The sequence below is a fragment of the Glycine max genome, chromosome 16, assembly GCF_000004515.6.
Source record: "Glycine max cultivar Williams 82 chromosome 16, Glycine_max_v4.0, whole genome shotgun sequence".
Taxonomy (NCBI): Eukaryota; Viridiplantae; Streptophyta; class Magnoliopsida; order Fabales; family Fabaceae; genus Glycine; species Glycine max.
In genome coordinates, this window is record NC_038252.2 from 26,092,278 (window position 1) to 26,111,465 (window position 19,188).

The window sequence follows — 19,188 nt, forward strand, 5'->3', positions numbered from 1 at the left end:
TAAATACAAAATTAAAACTAAAGTAAGAAACCAAAAATACAATTTTATCTTACTCAAACATTTGCATTTGCCGACTGAAGACTAGCACTACGGTCTACGCTATATAGTAGGAATGCTCTTTTTGTTCATGATATATATATATATATAGTTAACTACTATGACATGGAGTTTATATTCTCCTTAAATTTTGTTATATCAATAATGTGATTTTTTTTTTTGTTTCTTAGGTTATATCAATGGAGTGATTGATACGTCATATTTAAAATGAAAAAGTAATTTAAAGAAAACAAAATTCTTAAAAATCAAAGAAGGGATGGTAAGAAAAATCAAGCCCATGAAGCAAACTCCTTTTTGTGGTGCCACGTTTCTTTCAATCATACCCTGGCCCATGAGTGGGGTCTTACACTGCAATTCACTTCTGACACGTGTTACTAACTTGTCCAAAGAACTGGCTAACATTAAATAAATAATCATTAAATAATAATAACAATATATATATATATATATAGATATAATTTTAATCTATCATGTTTTATAAAATTTAATAATAATATATAATGTCTGTTCTTTTGTTGATCACACAAGCAAGACAAATTGAGATTTTGCGGTCAAACAGTTGTCTTTTAGACAAATCTTATCAACTACATGTTTTTTAAGTTTTTTCAATTTCTTTAATGATTTAACAGAAGAAGAAAGAGGTTTTAAGTATGATTTTAATCCATATTATTTAGTAAATTAAATCTGCCGCCATCTAACAATATATTATTATATGATCGAAAAGTTTTTTTGAACCATATGATAGAAAAGCTTTAACTCTGAATTATATGCTATTATAATTATAATTAAATCATTTTGATAACATAATAATATATCATTTGTTGTTGTTTTATATTGATAATATACTCATAGCCGTCCATAACATCAAAATTTGTGAAAATACTTTCAGATATCACAGGATAATCTAAAATCTTAGTTACGATGATATTAAATTAAAAAATATTGATAATATACCAAAAGAAAAAACTTGCATTCAATATTTGAAAAAATAAATGTGAAAAGAGCTTAAGAGAGATCTCATACTTTAAAAAATAATAGTATTAAATATACACAGTTTGCCTTTGGTTTTTTTCCCCTTATAAAAGACACTTACTTGGTTGTCTCTTCTCACTACCAAACCATCATCAGATACAGAACAAAGTAAGAAACTGCAATCAAATGCTCCTTACTAAAGTAATTAACAACTCTTTCTGAAAACATCAGTTATCACACAAGGCCAAATACCATTCCCCACTTTTCTCTCTTCTCTCTGTTTAATTTGAGCAATTGAATATCTGATTCCGAGTCTCAGATCCTCCAAAATAAGCAATGTTTGTGAAGAAACTCGTGGAGAAAGCTTCCATAAAGAAGGTACCCGAACAACATTTCCCTTCTCTCTTCTCTTTTTTCTTTGCTTTCATATATTCTTCTTTTTTTGTTCCCTCAATTTGCTTCCATGCCATCATCATCATCATTCTTCGGTTATTTATCATCACTTACTTACTCTGCTTCATTAATTGCTTAAAGTTAAAACTGAAACACCTATCAGTTCTTTCTGCCAATTTACAGTCTTTACTCGGTTTCAAACCATCATCAATTTTCTTTCCACTCTAGATTTCATTTCTTTCTTTTGATTCTGGACTTGGATATTTGGTTTTTATTTTGAATTTTATAAATAAAAAAAAGGCTTTGATAGGAGCAATACAATTTAAAAGACAAATTCGTGGATCCTATGATTGTCATAAGTATTATTTTATACACCTTGATTGGATGTCGCTGCTTAATTTCTTTTTTATCCATACTCTAACATTACTTTTACTAATTACCCTAAAAAAACGTTAATTTTATTCATTAAAAATCTATAGCTCAACGATTAAGAATGATGTAACGCATATGATGAGCATATCGGACACTTTTTTGGTAATGCATATCGGATATACTAAAACTGGGTTTATCAAATATTTACGTACATCATTTCTTATTGCTTCTTTTTTATTATGTGCACATTTCTTTTTTTATCCAATTTAATTTAATTTTGCGATATTCCATTTCTGGTTTGCAAAGAATCTGGATATTCTTTTATGTTGCAGAATCTTTAAAAAAAAAAATAACATGTCAACGTTTTTGGTCGGTTAAGTTGTGTTGTGTATTTCAAAACTTTTTCATACTTGCATATTGATTAAATTAAGAGAAATAACTTATGCACCATGAATGAAGTAGTTTTACATTATCAATAATAAGTTTATTAGTTTTTATAATGATTATTTAAAAAATTATATCAAGAGTGATCTTTAATTGATTGAGTGTATAACCATTAAATTCATAAACTAAATGGTATTTAATTTTTTGTTTTTAACTAAGAATTAAACGATATTATGGCAATAAGTGTTTATTAATTATTAGTGTATAAATCATTTTTAACGGTATATTTTAAAATAGTAAATTCATTTAGAATTCAATAATTTATTTATAGGACCTAAATCTTATTTACTATCACAATGAAATATGATAACTTAACTTCCAAATTAAGTTTCAATTCGAAAGTAATTATGATCCTCCAAAGTAATTTTAAGAGATGCGTCAGTACTCTCTGTATCTGATTTAACGGCCATGTACAGGGGTTTACCTGATTAAAGAAATAATAAGTAGGACATTTTAAGTTGAGACTATTTGTGAAAATAATTTTTTTAAAGAAAAAACCTCACTAGAAATTATAAAAAAAAATTGTTTTAAAACAAATTAGTTAACTCAAGCGCACATTTTACTTGCTAATTTTTGCAAGTAGAGAAATGGCTGTAGCTAATTCTAGAAAAGAAATATTCCGAAGTAATTTTGCTGATGAGGATTTTTGCTTTTTCATAAAAAAATGGATATGGCTTACACAAAAGTGAAATTAGTATTTAATGCTGAGCCGAGAGAAGGGGGAACCAATTAAAAAGAAAGATACGTTATGTCGTTATCTTTTAAAGTATATGGATTTTTATGGTCGGTGATATATTAGTGTGTGGGCCCATGTTTGAATGCGTTAATGTTGGTCAATATCAGTTAACCCGCTGCCGCTGCCACTGGAAATCCAAGGCCAGCGGGTAGAGGGTACGCGTTTTGGCAAAGGGTAAAAAATATGCATTGTCTTCAGCTAAGTTAAACTCATCATAGTCATTGAACTGTTGTAAATAGGAAAGTATCTACCAACAAGGAAATGGTTTTTGAGTAGAACTAAACTTTCTACTTGATTTACAGTTGAAAAATGTTCCAATATCCATTCTAACATAAATTCAACGAATAAGAATAAAAAGAACGAAAAACAAAGATTTTGATCCATTGCTACAATTATTTGGCCACTTTAAAATAAGTCACAACAATATAAATTATGTATTGTCCAATTATATAATATCACATGATATACATTGATATTTTAAACCATTTCATTTAAATTTTTTATTTAATTACGACAAAGATCAAATTTCCTTTGGTTGTTATGGAGAACCAAAAACATTGAATTAGAAAGAGTAAGGATTAAATGTTCTTTTAATAAAACATTGAATTAGAAACTAAAATACAAAAGTTAGCTTAAAAGTCATTAGATTTTGATTGTAAAAAAAAATTGAATTGTGTGATGTGTTGATATATGTCACATGACATTACACATGGTTGAATAATGCATAGCTCACAAGGTGAGTTATTTTAAACTCATACCGAAGTAATAGCCTTTCACACTTTATAGCATATTGTCCAAACTAGGGAAGTGTCTCTAATTTGAATAGTCCTTTGAATTTTTAAGTTAACATTTATGTATTCTTTAAATTAAATTAACAATGAATACATTTTAGTATTTTAACTGTTCATTTTAAAGAGATGTCGCTGATTTCGGAGGAATTACGTAAGTGGTGTCACTCACGGTTGCTATGTGAAAGTTTTATCCAAACGACTGAAGCTAACAGAGTTGAAACATGTTTGAAACTTAAAAGTAACAAGTTCTTTATCCTCCAAAAAATGTTAAGATATTTTTACTTACACGTGTAAATAGAAGAAGTGAGTGTTCTTTCTTCTTAGTTTGAGTCTGAATTTCAAAAACACAAACTAGAAAGTGAATAAATTTGCATGGTATTTTTACCATGACACGAACAAATAAAATACATTAAATTCTTATTTGCTTTATTATCTTACTATAATAAAATAATATGCATATAACATTACTGGCTTACTCATTTACAAAATATGAAAACCAGACACTGCCTTAGCAGGCAGCACTAAAATACAAACATTGAATTTGTGAATTTCCATGCAGACTGGTGGAAATTCATCAGATGGATTAAAAGCTAGTGATGTAGATCCACGGTTGGTGTTTCATCATGGAGTGCCATCTGGTGGTGCCAAGTTCGCCTATGACACCATTCAGAGGATCCTGGCTCTTTCTACCAAGTACGTTCCCCTTGCCATTTCTTGAGTCCTTGATTAACTACTACACTGCATCAAACTGTTCAATAGTCATATAAGGTGTCATTTAAATTTGTCTTTTTTAGTCTCTCAAATTAAAATATGTATTTTTTGATCCCTCAAATTCACTAATTGCTTTTTTAGTCCTTCATGACTCATTTTTTGTAGTTTAGATACACAATTTAAAGCGGTTTTTTACCGCAAGAAAGATTAAAAAAAGCCTTTTATAAATTTGAGGAATTAAAAAACACATCCCAAGGACTAAAAACATATTTAATATCATATGCCTCTCAATAGTTATCACTTTCTAATCAATTTTGTGTTGCACTCCTTGCTATGTGGCATCTAAGTGGCAGAGAAATGGCTATTGTATAAATCCTGGGAACGGGACATACCATGTGAACATTTTAATGTTATTGAATTGGATGAGTTTTCACGTGTTTGAAACTGATTCTGTTGAGTTTTTATTTTATTTTTTTAAAAAAGGGATGGCCAGATTAAACTCTATGGAAAAGATAATGCTCAAGCCATGCTTGAATCTAGTGAGCCCCTGCCTAGCAAGTTTCTACAGGTTAAGTGCCTCATCCATGAAAAAGGGAAAATTAGCCTCTTGCTGTTGTGAAAAATGTACCTTTGCTTAGGAATACCAAGTATGCCTGTGTACTAAAAATGCTAAGATATTAATGCATGCAGTTCATCCAGAACCAAGGCGTCCTTATAAATGTCACTTCCAACAACCATATTGAGGCAAGTATATCTATGGACTTGCTCACATTTATTGTAATATTTTGTGCTGCCTCTGAATTTCATAAGTCTAGTCCACTACCAAGATTCACAATGTTACTATGTTCTTTTTTTTCGTTGTAATGTGTTAATATGTTTTTATTATCATGTTCAAGATCAGTTTATTCAGATAATTGATTGTCCAAAAGAAATTTCACATTTAGGTTTGGGACATAGACAAGAAACTGTTGTCTGATGTGTACATGGCTAAAGAAGAAATCACTTCCTTTGCAGTCATTCATCATAGCCTCTATATGTAAGTAGTAAATCTAATTTGGAACAAGCTATGAAGTAAAGCTCCGTAAGTAATGAGCATGTAACTGTGTTGGCAGGTACATTGGACATTCTAATGGTAATATTTCAGTTTTGAAGCTTGACCAAGAGCCATCATGGCATTTGGTTCAGATGAAATACACCATACCTCTCTCAGCTTCCTATGGTGAGATATGTTACCTTGTTTCTTTTTATTTCACATGTTACATGTAATACTTTAAACCTACATTTGGACCTGAAAAAAATAGTAGACAGTGATGACTAAATGTTATGTTGATGCTTAATATGATCATTGATCAGTACTTCGGTAGCAAAAGTAAAACATGTCAGCATCTTTGGTTCTGCTATAAAGAAGATTTCATAGTTAAGGATTACTTGAGGCCTATAAATCTCAGCATGATCTGTAGGGAATTTTAAACAATATCATTGACTCAGTTCTGTTTGGCGTGTGAAGATCCAACAAGAGGAACGATTACACCACTAAAAACACTAACATAAAAAAGTTTATTTTTTATATAGGCATGTATTTGTAACATATGATGGATATTTTGAATTTGTATCTCATTACTCAAAATAGAAACCGCACAAGAAGTTCAAATTATCATTTGTTTGTCAAGTGCATTATATGTATGCAACTTATAGTTATGATTGTCCTTAACCCAATTTCTCTCTTATACCTGGTTTTCAATGTAAGTTCTTAAATCATCTTTGTTTAGGGAATTCTGAAGTGTCTGATGATACTGTTGTGACGCATATACTGCCTCAACCAGCAGCTGAAAGTAAGAGGTGATCTCTACGAACATAGCTATCCTTTAGGATGTTTTTATACAAATAATTTGGTTCCTGATTATACTTTATCATTTATTTGTAAACTCAAACTATTTCTCTTATGTGTTCCATTGCAGGGTTCTCATAATCTTTAGAAATGGTCAAATGATATTATGGAATATTCGGGAAAGTAGATCTATTTTCAAAACTGGTGAAAATATGTTGCAGCCACTGCATACTGAAACAAAAAAAGTGACTTCTGCATGTTGGGTGTGCCCTTTTGGAAGTAAAGCAATTGTAGGGTACAACAATGGAGAGCTCTTCATTTGGAGCATCCGTTCTCTAAATATAGGAAATGGTTCAGCATCTGAACATAGTTATCAAAATACTCCTTTGCTCAAACTTAACTTAGGATACAAGTCTGACAAAATTTCCATAGGATCAATAAAATGGGTTTATGCTGGAGGAAAGGCTAGTCGACTATATATTATGGGAGCCTCTGACTGTGCAACTTCAAACTTGTTGCAGGTATTTGAATGCTTTGCTCAACTCATTTAACAAAAATATCTTGTTCTAGGACAAATTATTTGAATATTTATGTATTTATATCTTTATAATGAGATATGTTGGGAAGTCTCACAGATATGTTAGTATTAAGTCAAGTTGTCCAACAGATATATAAGTTATACTTCAAGAATTGAGGCAGAAAATGTGGGACTTCCTAACACCCTCCTCCCCATATGTCTGCCAAAACAGGCAAGCCTACTAGAATAGACGAGATTTGCCAAGATGGGCTATAAACTATAATACCATGTTAGATTTCATCTTAAAACCAATTAGCATTAAGTGAAGTTGTTCAACAAATGTATAAGTTGCACCCCAAGAATTAAAGCAGGCGATATGGGACTTTTTAACCAGATATTCCTACATGATAACCCTTTTCTAAAAGAAATAAAGCCAGAATTCAAGTTCACTATTACCACCTACATGAACTTGTGATTTTCAGAAGCGTAGTGTCTTTTGTTCAAAGAGTTTGAGCTAGGTATAATTTGCTAGTTTAACACACTATTTTTTACTGTAAAGTTTTCTAGTTTAGCTAAATGAGATGTAAAAGCAATTTTCCTTTTCCTTTAGATGTTGATTGCAGTTAGATCATGCTAGCTTATGTGATTATACGAAACAGGTAGTGTTGCTGAATGAGCATACAGAAGCTCGCACAATTAAGCTTGGACTTCATTTGTCTGAATGTTGTATTGACATGGAGATCATATCAACTTCAACTGAGCAAAGCAAGAATAAACAAGATTCTTTCATTTTGCTTGGGAAGTCAGGCCATCTATATCTGTATGACGATATTTTGATTGAAAGGTATCTGCTACAATGCCAATCTAAGTCCACACCATCACTTCCAAAGGAGGTAACTGTAAAGTTACCACTGGCAGAATCAAGCATCACAACAGCAAAATTCATCTCCAACAATCCCAATGTATTAACATTTGAAGATGAGGTAATAGGGTCGTGAAACTATAACTTTACTCTACTATGATCATTCTGTTTGCAATCCACCTTTTAATAAATGTCTTTCTTTGTGACAGTATTACAGACAGCTGATCACAAGCTATCCACTGTTTGTTCCTGTTGAAACAAATCAAAAAGATGAGATTAGCCTGAGTTCTGCCAAATTTACAGGATTTTCTAAAGTTCAAAACTTGTACATAACTGGACACAGCAATGGAGCCATAAACTTCTGGGATGCTTCATGCCCCATTTTCACTCCAATTTTACAATTGAAGCAACAGGTAATATTTTTATCAGGCATGTCTTGTGCTCTCAAGCTCTTTACATTGAGTGGAAAGAAACAATCAGTTTGTACTACAAAGTACTTCATACTAAAATGTTAGCTTTACTAACCTTCAATATACACAACTTGCCTGCATAATGTGCAAAGGGATCTTTGTCTTTTAGAATATTTTCACACTTTCCAAAAGGAAGTTGCTTTCATGAATGTAAAGCACCAGTCTACTTATTTGTCTAGGTGATTAAAGTTATTGATTGTATTGGCTAATCATGGATTTTTGTATTCAAGAACCATTCAAGCAAGTATTGGATTAATAAAGAAAATTCTAAATGTGCTTATAAGTCCCTATAACCACATAGATCTGGTGTAACCAAGTATGTCATACATCTTTAAGCTCAACCCAACCCTAGGTGAACTAAAGGCATCTATTTTGTTTTCAATGTATTTAAAAAATTTACTTGGCATTTATTTTCTCTTCATGTAAAATTTATTATGTGTTTCCTTCATCTCAATGCAGAGTGAAAATGACTGTTCATTAAGTGGTATACCCTTGACGGCATTATACTTCGATAGCAACTCCCCACTTCTTGTTTCTGGTGACCAGAGTGGAATGGTGAGGTTCCTCAATTTGGTAAAAAACATGATAATTTCCTTCTTTCTGTTTATCCTTTAATATTTATAGTATGTCTGACATAAACATGATTTACAGGTTTGTGTCTTTAGATTCAAAACTGAACCATATGCCACTAACAGCTTCATGTCTCTTACTGGTATGTGGCATAACTTCTTCTTGGTTATCAAAAGGCTAGTATGATTCATATTATAATCAATACTCACTTCCCTTTTCCATTCATTAGGAGGTACAAAGAAAGGGACTGATCATATAATCCAAAGTGTGAAACATGTAAAGATCAATGGTGCCATTCTGTCATTGAACATAGATCCCAGCTTGATGCATCTTGCTGTTGGTTCTGATCAGGGACATGTGAGATAACTTTCTAGCTTTTCTAAAAAATTTGGAAATGTGTTTTTAGCTTGCTATTCCATGTATTCAAAGAAATGCGTTTGAGGTACAAATTCCAGATTTGCAGTTATATTAAAAGAAATAGAAGTCATCTATTTATAGGCCAGTAGAAGAATATATTGGTCTCCAGCAAGGATATTACCACAAGAATCATTGCCAGACTAACCCCTCAGGCACTACTGCAGCTAGGAGAGGCCACCTATAAATACCATGGATCATTTGAACTACAGAACTTCCATTAAACACATTTACAAATAACGAGGATCGTTTAGAATAATAAAAAAAGCATATTGTGTTTCCACTTTGAGCAACTTTCTAGTAGATTTCTGAAAGCCTGAGAGTTACATTCTGTCCTTGATCATATGTTTGGGTAGTATTTTCTAAATGTATTGTTACTTCAGCTCTGAAGTGGAACTAGCTATTTTGTGTTCCTTGTTCTGAGGTTATGGTTGTTTACTGTCCTTGCTAAATAATTTTGTGCAGCAACGTATATTAAATATTAAACCAATTTGTTGCAGGTTTCAGTTTTTAACATAGATGGCCCAACTTTGTTATACCAGAAACATATTGCCAGTGAAATTTCTGCTGGTATCATCTCTCTGCAGTTCCTAACCAGCAGTTTACATGGTTTTGAAAAAAACATTTTAGCAGTTGGAACAAAAGATTCATCTGTTCTGGCACTAGATAAAGAAGCTGGAAACACACTGGGCACGGGAACTATTCATCCTAAGAAGCCCTCTAAAGCTCTATTTATGCAGGTTTTGGGTAAGAGTTTGCATAGTTAGCACAACAATAAATGGTCAAAAACTGATTGATATTAGCAATCCAAATACTCATTCTGTTAAGGATCAAAATTTCAGTACTATCATTGATTGATGTGAAGGATATGATTGAAAATGTTAACAGCAATTTTGTGGTACACAGATGGACAAGGTGCACCGGTCAATGGATCGATTACAAAAGATGGATTAGAGTCGAGCGAAAGGAATCATATTGAGGATGCAACAACAAAGCAACAGTACATTTTGCTTTGTTCTGAGAAAGCTTTATATGTCTATTCATTGGTGCATGCGATTCAGGTGATGCATGAATCACTTACAGCCATAATAGGAGTCATGAATTACAAAACAATCAGCTGATGCTTGCAATGATTTATTCCAGGGAGTTAAAAAGGTGCTATACAAGAAAAGGTTTCATTCCTCTACGTGTTGCTGGGCATCAACATTTTACAGCCCTTCTGATGTTGGCCTTATACTCATTTTTACAAGTGGAAAAGTAGAATTAAGGTGGTGTTTTTCTCAGTCTGCACTTTATATGAGAACATATTTTGATGGTATAGAACATATGAAAAGACTTAACACCATCTGTTAAAATAATGACTCAATGCCGACTTCGACTTACGAGGATAGTTTCAGTGACAAAAAATAAGAAGAAAAAAATATATCATTGTTTGTAATATAATGTTAACCTCCCACCATTTTCTGGCCCCCAGTGTGCTTTTCAAGTCAAACAAGAAAAATGTATATATTTTATTTGAAGTTTTTTGTTGCTTCCATTTGTTCTGGAGAATAAAGAAAACAAGTAGTCCAACAAATAGCACGAGGTCAAACAAGAATGCGCTTTGTGGGGGCGACCAAAATCTGAACTTCTATTATTTCTAGTTTGTTAATTGTATGTCAAGTACTTTCATTTTTTTCTCTCTTGTTATAAGAATTTAATACATAGACATATATTTTGAATGATAGGTCTTTGCCAGAGTTGTCCCTAATTGTGGAGACTTCAATTAGAGGTTATAATTATTCTCCTCCAAAATTGAAGTCATTTTCTGGCTGCCAGATATGTTGTTCATCCAAAGGAGATCTTGTTTTGGTATGAGCATATTTTTCACTTGTACAAAATTCTTTAGATATTTGATTTTGAATGAGCTCAACTTCTATTTACAGGTGAACGGTAACCAAGAATTTTTTGTCGTCTCGCTGTTGGTGCAAAGAAATATTTTCAGGTATATATAACTTTATACATAATGAACCTAGAGATTACCATTGGGAATCTTGTTATCTGTCTCTTGCTCCTCTATTGAGAACTACTTGGATATTGGAATAATATTTCTCACAACATGGAAAGTGGTAGTAATATTCAAGATTAGTAGCCTCACTTTTACATTTTGCTTGACTTATAGGCTTTTGGACTCTATTAGCTGCATCTACAGGAAAAATATGATGCTGTCGCCAGAAGTGTTTGTTCCTGGCCCAGTCATCTATAAGGAAAAGAAAAAGGTAAATAGCAGTTTTTAATAACTTGTTAAATTACATGTTCCTTATCATTGTGACAAAAGGTGTTTGATCTTGCTTTTTGTCTTCTCAGGGTATATTCAGCTCTGTTATCAAAGATTTTGCTGGCAGTAAAGAAAAGCATGCTCCCATATTGGAAACCGAAGATACTACAGAAAGCATCCAGGAACTCTCAGCTATCTTCTCAAATGAAAATTTTCCATGTGATGCTGATAATAATGATAATCTGACTGTTGATGAAGATGAGCTTGAATTAAACATAGGTATGAAAGTACCTTAGATATGTGCTACTGAATATTACATAGCCTTCAAGGAAGAAACTGAAAATAATTTCTGTTTGTTTTAATGAATATATGGTCTTTTTATTGGTGGCATGACTCTGCTAGTTAGAAAACACAAATCCTATATAATATGACTGCTTCCAGAGGCAATTCTTCTGGTTTTCCATATCTTAAGTGGGCATCTATGTGTATTATTACATTTTTTATCAAATGGATAATTTAGTTTGAGACAATCAATTTGTGGTATTCTACTCTCCTCTTGTACAGATGACATTGACCTAGACGATCATGAAGAAAAACACAAAGATCAAAGTATATTGGGAGCTCTTAATAAGAAGAAATTGACTGGAAAGTTTCAGGCTCTAAAAGGTTGGTGACTTTACTTTTGTAAGAGAATTATTTACTCATGGTCAATAGTTAAGCAAAAAGATATGAACTTGAACTACCGGGATTGGGATGAAATAAGTGTGAAATAAGAAAATATATGTGTGTATGCTCATTTTATCATTTCATTTGTAACAAATTGAAAAAAAAGAAAATAAACAAGCTAAAAGCATCTCTACTTAGCATAAACATGACAGGTAATGCTTAATGTACTGGTCAGTAATGAGATTCTCTTACTTAACAGCGCTATGTTCATATTGGAAAAGTGATAAAATGCAATACCCTGCATATAGTGTCCAAGACTTCTCAGAGTTTGTCTTTTAGACTATTCTGGTTCTTTTTCTGCATGTGGACACTGCATTTTCCCTGCAAAAAGGAATGAACTTTTTAATTTGGAACAATTGCAGTGCTGAGGCTAGAATAGAACCTATAACCTCCTACTAAGTACTAACCCATTACCACTACACTAGCACACACCCATTACTGCCTTGCATAAAGGAATAGGCTAACATAATTGTGGCTGGAGTTCCAAGTTGGAAGTATGGGGTGTGCATAAAAATCATGACATAGAAAATTTCATCAAAAATCTTTCATGCTGCTTCAGTTCTAGATTCCTTGTTTTCAAATGCCACCTTCCTACAACCAAGTAACTCTGGCAAACAAAATTGCATTCTTAAAATTTAGTGAACTACAACTTATGAGAAAATAGGAGCATGAAACTCTGCTTTATATAACTTTCAAGAACCTTTGATCGCCTACATGCTACCTGAATAGGCTGAAGATGATCAAAGTGCTTACCCTAATTGCTGCTAGCTAAATTAGTGGAGCGTGCAATATGCAGGTAGATTGAAGGAGATGAAGGGCAACATCCAGAAAACATCAAGTAAGGAAGAGCAGCAAGATGAGCAAGCTGGTGCAGTCGATCAAATCAAGAAGAAATATGGATTTTCTTCTTCCAACGTAAGTATATATCCAATTTCAACATTATTCAAAGTAAGAAATATGGATGAAACCAGGTAAGAAATCCAAAGTAAGATGAGCTTTGTTAATTATTTTCTGGAGTCCATTATTTGTTCTTGAATGTGATGAAACCATGTTTCAATCGTGAATCTGGCACTGCAGGAAACAAGCTTTGCTAAATTGGCAGAAAGCAAGCTGCAGGAGAACATGAAAAAATTGCAGGTATCCTTACTGATAAAACACTAGAGTTTGAGTCGGTATGTTGTTTGTTTACCTATACTCCGATATGTTTGTTTACCTACACATCATTCTTCGGATTTGGCAGGGTATCAACCTTCGAACCACAGAAATGCAAGATAAAGCAAAATCATTTTCAACATTGGCAAACCAAGTGCTGCGGACTGCAGAACAGGAAAGACGAAATTAGGAAGCACCTACTCATCGATTACACCAAAAATTACAATGACTTTTTACCCCTCCTATTGTACTTAAGCTTCTTTATTTTATTGTATTTATTTTTTTGTTTCACCGTGGAAGACTGGATTATCATCTCAGTTTTGGGTTGATCTTTACATCGAGTGAATATAAATTAAGAACAATGTATTCTCTTTTTTGCCAATTGCATAAATTTACCGAGAATGGAGTGAAAAGCACTACTGCAGATGGGGTCAAGTACAACATTAATCAAACCATGTTTCCACCGTAATCAATCAAAATATAAAATGAACCGCAAAAGACTTCGAAATGATTAACGAAACCGTCAAAAAGAAATATTAACTAAAACATGAGGAACCGACTACATCTTCATTCGGAGCTCAATATCCATAAGCCCCATCGACAGAAATAATCAGCAAGCTGCTTTACGCTAACATTGCACGATGCTCGTAAATGAAAAAAACAAAGAATGACGATAGAACAGTTGACCAAAACAAAACTACAAATCAATGGAATTTCTTAAGGACAAAGCACTCGAATAGAAATTGGAACAATAGTCAAACTGCTCAGTGCAAGCGCGAATCCCACTGGTGGGGACATTGGTAATTGGTAACACTGCGTGAGTTCAAAAAAGTCCAAACTCTTCCACATTTTAAAAAGTCAACTGAATTTTAGATTCTTCTGTGTCGCTGAACCAAGAAACAACAAAAAGGCCACATTATAACGACAGCAAACAAACAAAAATGTAGAAATTGAAAGAGGCAGTGGAATTTCTTCGAGAATAGAATAGAAACGTATCATAACATTGACTTTAAGTACAGGATCATGATATTAAACCCTAATTACGATTGTGCACTAATCTAAACCTACTGAGGGAGGACAAAATAAAAATTCAGAAACTAATTATCAGAAAAGGATGTGGGTAGGGAACCATCCTATGAAATTCTAAACCCAACAACTATGCAAAACAATTTTCTTTTCCCGCATCCACCTACGCTTCATCATGTATCACCATCTTTACTCATCATCATCCTCCTCCTACAGAATAAAACAAACAACGCATTAATTATACAATAAGATACACAAAGGCACAAATCAAAATAACCAATTAGATCAATCTACCTCATCTTCCTCGTCATCATTGACTTCAGACTTTGACTTGTCAGACTCGTCTTCCTCTGAATTCTTTCCCTCCTAACACATCAAAATAACAAGTTCAATAAATTATAAACAATTATATACAATATGAGTAAGAAGTAAAAAAGTACATAGGGTAAAAAGTATTCACCAATTGCTTATTGTAAGCCGAAATAGTTTTCTCATACTCCTGTTTCTTCTTCTCAGCAGTAGCAACGAAAGGGGCCTTTTCCTGAAACATTAAATTAACGCAAACTAGGTTACAGAAAAAGTAGACATGATTCGTTAAATTAAATCATATACAACCACACACAAAAAATTATCATTAAAATATTTCTCAAAATCATAATTCTCACAGCATCAGATAGCGATTTCCATTTTTCACCACCAGCTTTGCCGACCTAAAATATTTTTCAGAAAAATACGGATGAGAATAAACGAAAAATAGCGTCAAATTTTTCACGCGGAGAGAAAAAATAAAAAGGGCGAAATCACTCACAACAGCGACGGATTTGTTGTTAGGATGCTCCTTCTTGAACTGCTCTCTGAACTCGGACCTAAACAAAAACAATCACCAAAACCTCAATCGCCAGAACACAAAAAAAAAAAAAAAAACAGATTTGGTAACAAAACGAAACGAAAATCCATACATGAAAACGAAGAAAGCGCTTGGAGGTCTCTTCGGCTTGTTAGGGTCCTTAGCAGCTTTCCTCGATTGCTTCCTCCCAGCACCAGCGCCCTTCCGCTTCAACCTAAACGACGCATCGCAAAACGAAAACGCAAACGTAAAACATTAAGCGACTGCGACAAAGCAAAACGCAGAACGCGAAACGCCAGATTGAAAAAACCAGATCTCATAATTATTAAAAAAAAAACTGATTCCAAAGAGAGATAAGAACACGGTACCTGCTATCGGCGGCTTTGGCGTCGGATTTAGCTTTCGGCATGGCGAGAATCGGCGAAAACGAGAAGAACGATAGGGTTTAAGCGAAGAGAGAACAAAAAACAGAGAGAAAAAGAGAGAGTGCGCGTTGTGTTGTGTTGTGAGGTTTGAGCGCGCGAGCCAGGGGATAAGAAGGGTTGCGAGGAAGGGCAGTGTAGAGAAAACGCAAACAAAAAATCGAATCGCGAAAAAATTGAAGTTTCGGGTTTACGCGGGATTTCGACGATCTATCGCCACGTCATCGATCCGTGTGCTGAGAAACCATAGGCTCTCGCACGCCCCTTGGAATCGCTTGTGTTTCCTCTGTGTGTGTGTTTCGTAGATGAGGCTGGTTCCTTTGGAGCGCGAGACACTGTGCAATGTGTTTTGGGAACTTCCTGCCACGTGTCGGTGGGTGAGTGGGATGACTGTTTTGGCCTTGTGAGGGTTTGGGATTTTACCAAGATGCCACGGGACTATGAGCGACGCGCCACGCGAAGTTGGGGTGGAGATATTTTGGGCCTCGTAGGGGTATGTTCGTAACTTCATGTTTCTTACTTTATTAAGAATTTAATTAATCTATAACTATTAATAATAAAAATTATCTCCCATTTAGTATCATATTTGATTGAATAATTTTATCTTTAAATTAGTTGTTAAACTTTTTTCTAATTTACATTAACTTTTTATTACTTTTATATTATTAATTTTTTTATTCTGTTATTTTTTATTAAATATATTTAACTTTTATTTTTTTATTATTTAAAAAATTCAGAGAGACACAGAGTGCCTCTCTTTCCTAGTTTAATTTAATGATTGTACTTGCTTCGTGATCTTTTAGTAGCACACCTAAATTTAAATTTTAAAATTTCAGTCAACAAATTGACAGCTTTTTAAAATTCAAAAACTGGTAAGTTTTAGTCAACAAATTGTTATGTTTTTAAATTTTTTAAAAAAAAAGCAATTTCACTTTAAAAAATTATGTAAATTTTTAAATTTCAAATACATGGACAGTTTTAATTAACAAATTATTTAATTTTTAAAACTCAACAGCCTTTGAAGTTTTAGTTAACAAATTCATATATTTAAAAATTAAAAAAATAAACCGTTATAGATAACAAATTTATATATTCAAAAAATTCAAAACATGGACAATTTTAATTAACATATTGATAGATTTTTCAAATTCAAACTACGAGCTCACTCTTCAATCAATATATGTTTAATTATTATTTGTTGTGTCCTCAATATTAAGTCCAATAACACTGCACCCCAGTCATGGGCGACCATCGATGAACAAATCAGATTAACCAAACCAAAGTTAGTTGGTTTTAATCATTATATATTTGAACAGAAACAAAAGTTTCAGTAACGATCGAACCATAATAATAAGTCATAACAATTCCCGTTACTACTCGGACTAAACAATAAAATATATTCACATGAGGCAAACTTATTTATTAGTTATATCATCTCCAATGGCCTGAATTTCAAGTGTATTCATGTTCATGTCAAGAAAACAAGCCATAAGAATTCAAGTAAAATAATACCTTGCTTGAAAAGTAAATGTCGCATAACATTAACATCAATATATAAAAGGAAATAAAAATATATATACAACTCAGACAATAAAAACAATTTTTTGTGGTGATCATATCCATTAGTAGATGATTTCAATGCTAGATTTTTTACCAAGTTATATGTAAAACAGATAAAGAGGTTCATTAGCATTTTATACTTTTAAATCACGTTTAAATATATGAAAAGAGAAAGAAGAATAAATAGAAGCTGTAACTTGTAAATAAATGAAACCAAACCATCTTGATAAAAAGAAACACAAAACAGTAAAAAAGAAAAATCATGTGTACGTCATGCCCTTCTACTTGATTGAACATGCTCTGATACTTAGATGATTAAAAAAACAAAAATAATTTAGATCTTGATTAAAAGAATTCCAACTTGTTTGACTTTTCTACTCTAAATTTTCTAAAAAATCACATACTAAGGCTCTGGTTGGATTGATGGAAGGGTGTAGAGTGGAGGCGAAAGATATTCCCTGGTTTGATTTGCAAGAAATGAAGATGGGAGATGACCGAAGAGGATGACACATGATAGCCCATTCCACTGTTTATTCCCATCTTCTTCTTCCAAAGTAATGGAAGGGGAGTTCAAAAAATCCTGTGATATAAAATTAATTCATAACTGATCATATTCAAGCCACTTTAAATCTATTTTAATGGATGATTTTACATCTAAATCCAATTTTATGGATTTTAAATCCAATTCAATTATTTAGAGTGAATATTTTTAAATTTTATAGCATTCTTCCCAAAATAATCTTGATGGAGATCGACCAAAAGTAGTTTTTTTTTTTTTTTACCAACATCAACAACACTATTTATCGGCTAGTGTTGATAGGGGTTATTTTTTATAGATGTCAATCGGAGTTTTATCAGTCGACGTTGATCGATAATGTTTCTGAGCCGACTTTGATCAAGACTATTTTCAATTGATATTGACAAGGATTTTTTTGCCGACATCGACCATAATTTTTTTTTTTTGTCGACATCAACTACAATTCTTTTTTGGTCTGGACTAATTTTTTTGTTGTGTATAGTAATATTTATAGTAAAATAAAAGTGATTTCTACTTCATAGAAGTCATGGAAAGAAAAGGTTCAAAATCTCAATCAATTCCTTTTTCAAATCCTATGGCCTGCACGAGCTCTTCTCTCGTGTCATAAATGGCATACAAATAAGAAGAATTCTAGAATAAAATGAGAAGTAGCTAACCAACTTCTAGGAGAAACATAGTTGATTGCATTAATATCTGTAGATACGTCACTCACAGAATTTAAGGAACCTAAAGGAGTACGAGTCATATATTCCGTAGGTGTCTAAAAAATTAACTTTAGTAGATGTTGGCTAAAAAAAGCCCTAACCTCAACCATAGAATAGTTCCAACGTCAATCAAAAATAATCCAATCAATGTCAACTAAAAATAATCCTAGCAAAAATCAACAAAAAACAATGGTGACCGAAAGGTTAAAACAACCCAAACCAAAGTAGGTCAAAAACTTATTTATGGTTTAAAACAAGATTTGAAACCAAAATGATTTAGAATTATAAATCGATTTTAAAATCATTTTAAACTGATTTTAAATAAATCTAAACCATTTTTATTATCGAATTAAGTGGAAACGGATTTTAAGTCCAATCCATTTAATTGGAACAATTATTGGTGTTATAAAATATCTAATTTAACCTTGTAATGGTTAACATCTCTTCCTCAAATATTTTTGTAAGGTGCTTTATTCTTTCTAACTGAATCTCTATCTTTTCCTTCATTATAAGTTACACAGTCGTAAATTATAGAATTTCACATTTATATTCTTCTCTAGTTTCAATTGTTGTTAAAAGGAAAATTGGAAAATGTAGAATTCCAACTGCTTTTTTTACGAGTGGAGCAACCATCTACTTGACGAATTGTAGAATATAATGGACTCAAAAAGATGAAGAAAAAAATTGTCAATACACACTTCAGGCGACCATGATAATGAAAGAAAAAGAAAATAAGTCACTTTAAAATAAAGGTAATACAGAAAATAAAAAATTATAATTTATTTCATTTCGTTCTCTTTTCAAAACGATGGAGCAAAA

General features: G+C 32.5%; 2 protein-coding genes and 1 long non-coding RNA gene across 5 annotated transcripts; 1 reads left to right on the forward strand and 2 right to left on the reverse strand.

Moving 5' to 3' along the window:
• Positions 1-1,157: 1,157 nt before the first annotated feature.
• Positions 1,158-13,634, forward strand: LOC100811900 (uncharacterized). 2 transcript variants are annotated; one of them, XM_006599215.4, is made up of 24 exons: positions 1,158-1,407; positions 4,325-4,458; positions 4,960-5,044; positions 5,167-5,220; positions 5,421-5,512; positions 5,589-5,695; positions 6,246-6,315; positions 6,435-6,825; positions 7,481-7,804; positions 7,893-8,096; positions 8,613-8,708; positions 8,805-8,865; positions 8,953-9,080; positions 9,638-9,884; positions 10,044-10,198; positions 10,281-10,405; positions 10,865-10,988; positions 11,063-11,121; positions 11,299-11,395; positions 11,484-11,673; positions 11,959-12,060; positions 12,917-13,091; positions 13,198-13,257; positions 13,361-13,634. In XM_006599215.4, exons 1-23 carry the CDS (start codon positions 1,366-1,368, stop codon positions 13,244-13,246), a joined length of 3,111 nt encoding a protein of 1,036 aa, XP_006599278.1. In that variant the 5' UTR covers positions 1,158-1,365; the 3' UTR covers positions 13,247-13,257; positions 13,361-13,634. The 2 variants fall into 2 exon arrangements, with proteins under 2 accessions (XP_006599278.1, XP_003548801.1); XM_003548753.5 differs by having other exon boundaries at positions 12,917-13,035.
• Positions 7,850-12,910, reverse strand: LOC121173720 (uncharacterized). Its single transcript, XR_005889009.1, has 2 exons — positions 12,358-12,910; positions 7,850-7,932 (listed from the first exon to the last, which is right to left on the reverse strand). It is a non-coding gene; the product is annotated as an uncharacterized lncRNA (long non-coding RNA).
• A 606-nt stretch (positions 13,635-14,240) lies between the features above and the next one.
• Positions 14,241-15,847, reverse strand: LOC100499992 (uncharacterized). 2 transcript variants are annotated; one of them, NM_001248383.1, is given in 7 exon segments: positions 14,340-14,508; positions 14,593-14,664; positions 14,759-14,839; positions 14,964-15,008; positions 15,107-15,164; positions 15,258-15,359; positions 15,514-15,620. In NM_001248383.1, coding segments are annotated over 7 exon segments (420 nt in total). In that variant the 5' UTR covers positions 15,555-15,620; the 3' UTR covers positions 14,340-14,487.
• Positions 15,848-19,188: the final 3,341 nt, after the last annotated feature.

What these genes read in the sequence shown, in the direction of transcription:
- LOC100811900 (XM_003548753.5), top strand. Translation starts at nt 1,366, where the DNA reads ATGTTTGTGAAGAAACTCGTGGAGAAAGCTTCCATAAAGAAG. An exon ending in TATTAACATTTGAAGATGAG is followed by an intron (nt 7,805 to 7,892) that starts GTAATAGGGTCG and finishes TCTTTGTGACAG; the next exon opens with TATTACAGACAGCTGATCAC. An exon ending in CAGCTTCATGTCTCTTACTG is followed by an intron (nt 8,866 to 8,952) that starts GTATGTGGCATA and finishes TCCATTCATTAG; the next exon opens with GAGGTACAAAGAAAGGGACT.
- LOC100499992 (XM_041010167.1), bottom strand. Translation starts at nt 15,554, where the DNA reads ATGCCGAAAGCTAAATCCGACGCCAAAGCCGCCGATAGCAG. An exon ending in GCCAAAGCCGCCGATAGCAG is followed by an intron (nt 15,360 to 15,513) that starts GTACCGTGTTCT and finishes TGCGTCGTTTAG; the next exon opens with GTTGAAGCGGAAGGGCGCTG. An exon ending in AGCGCTTTCTTCGTTTTCAT is followed by an intron (nt 15,165 to 15,257) that starts GTATGGATTTTC and finishes GTTTTTGTTTAG; the next exon opens with GTCCGAGTTCAGAGAGCAGT.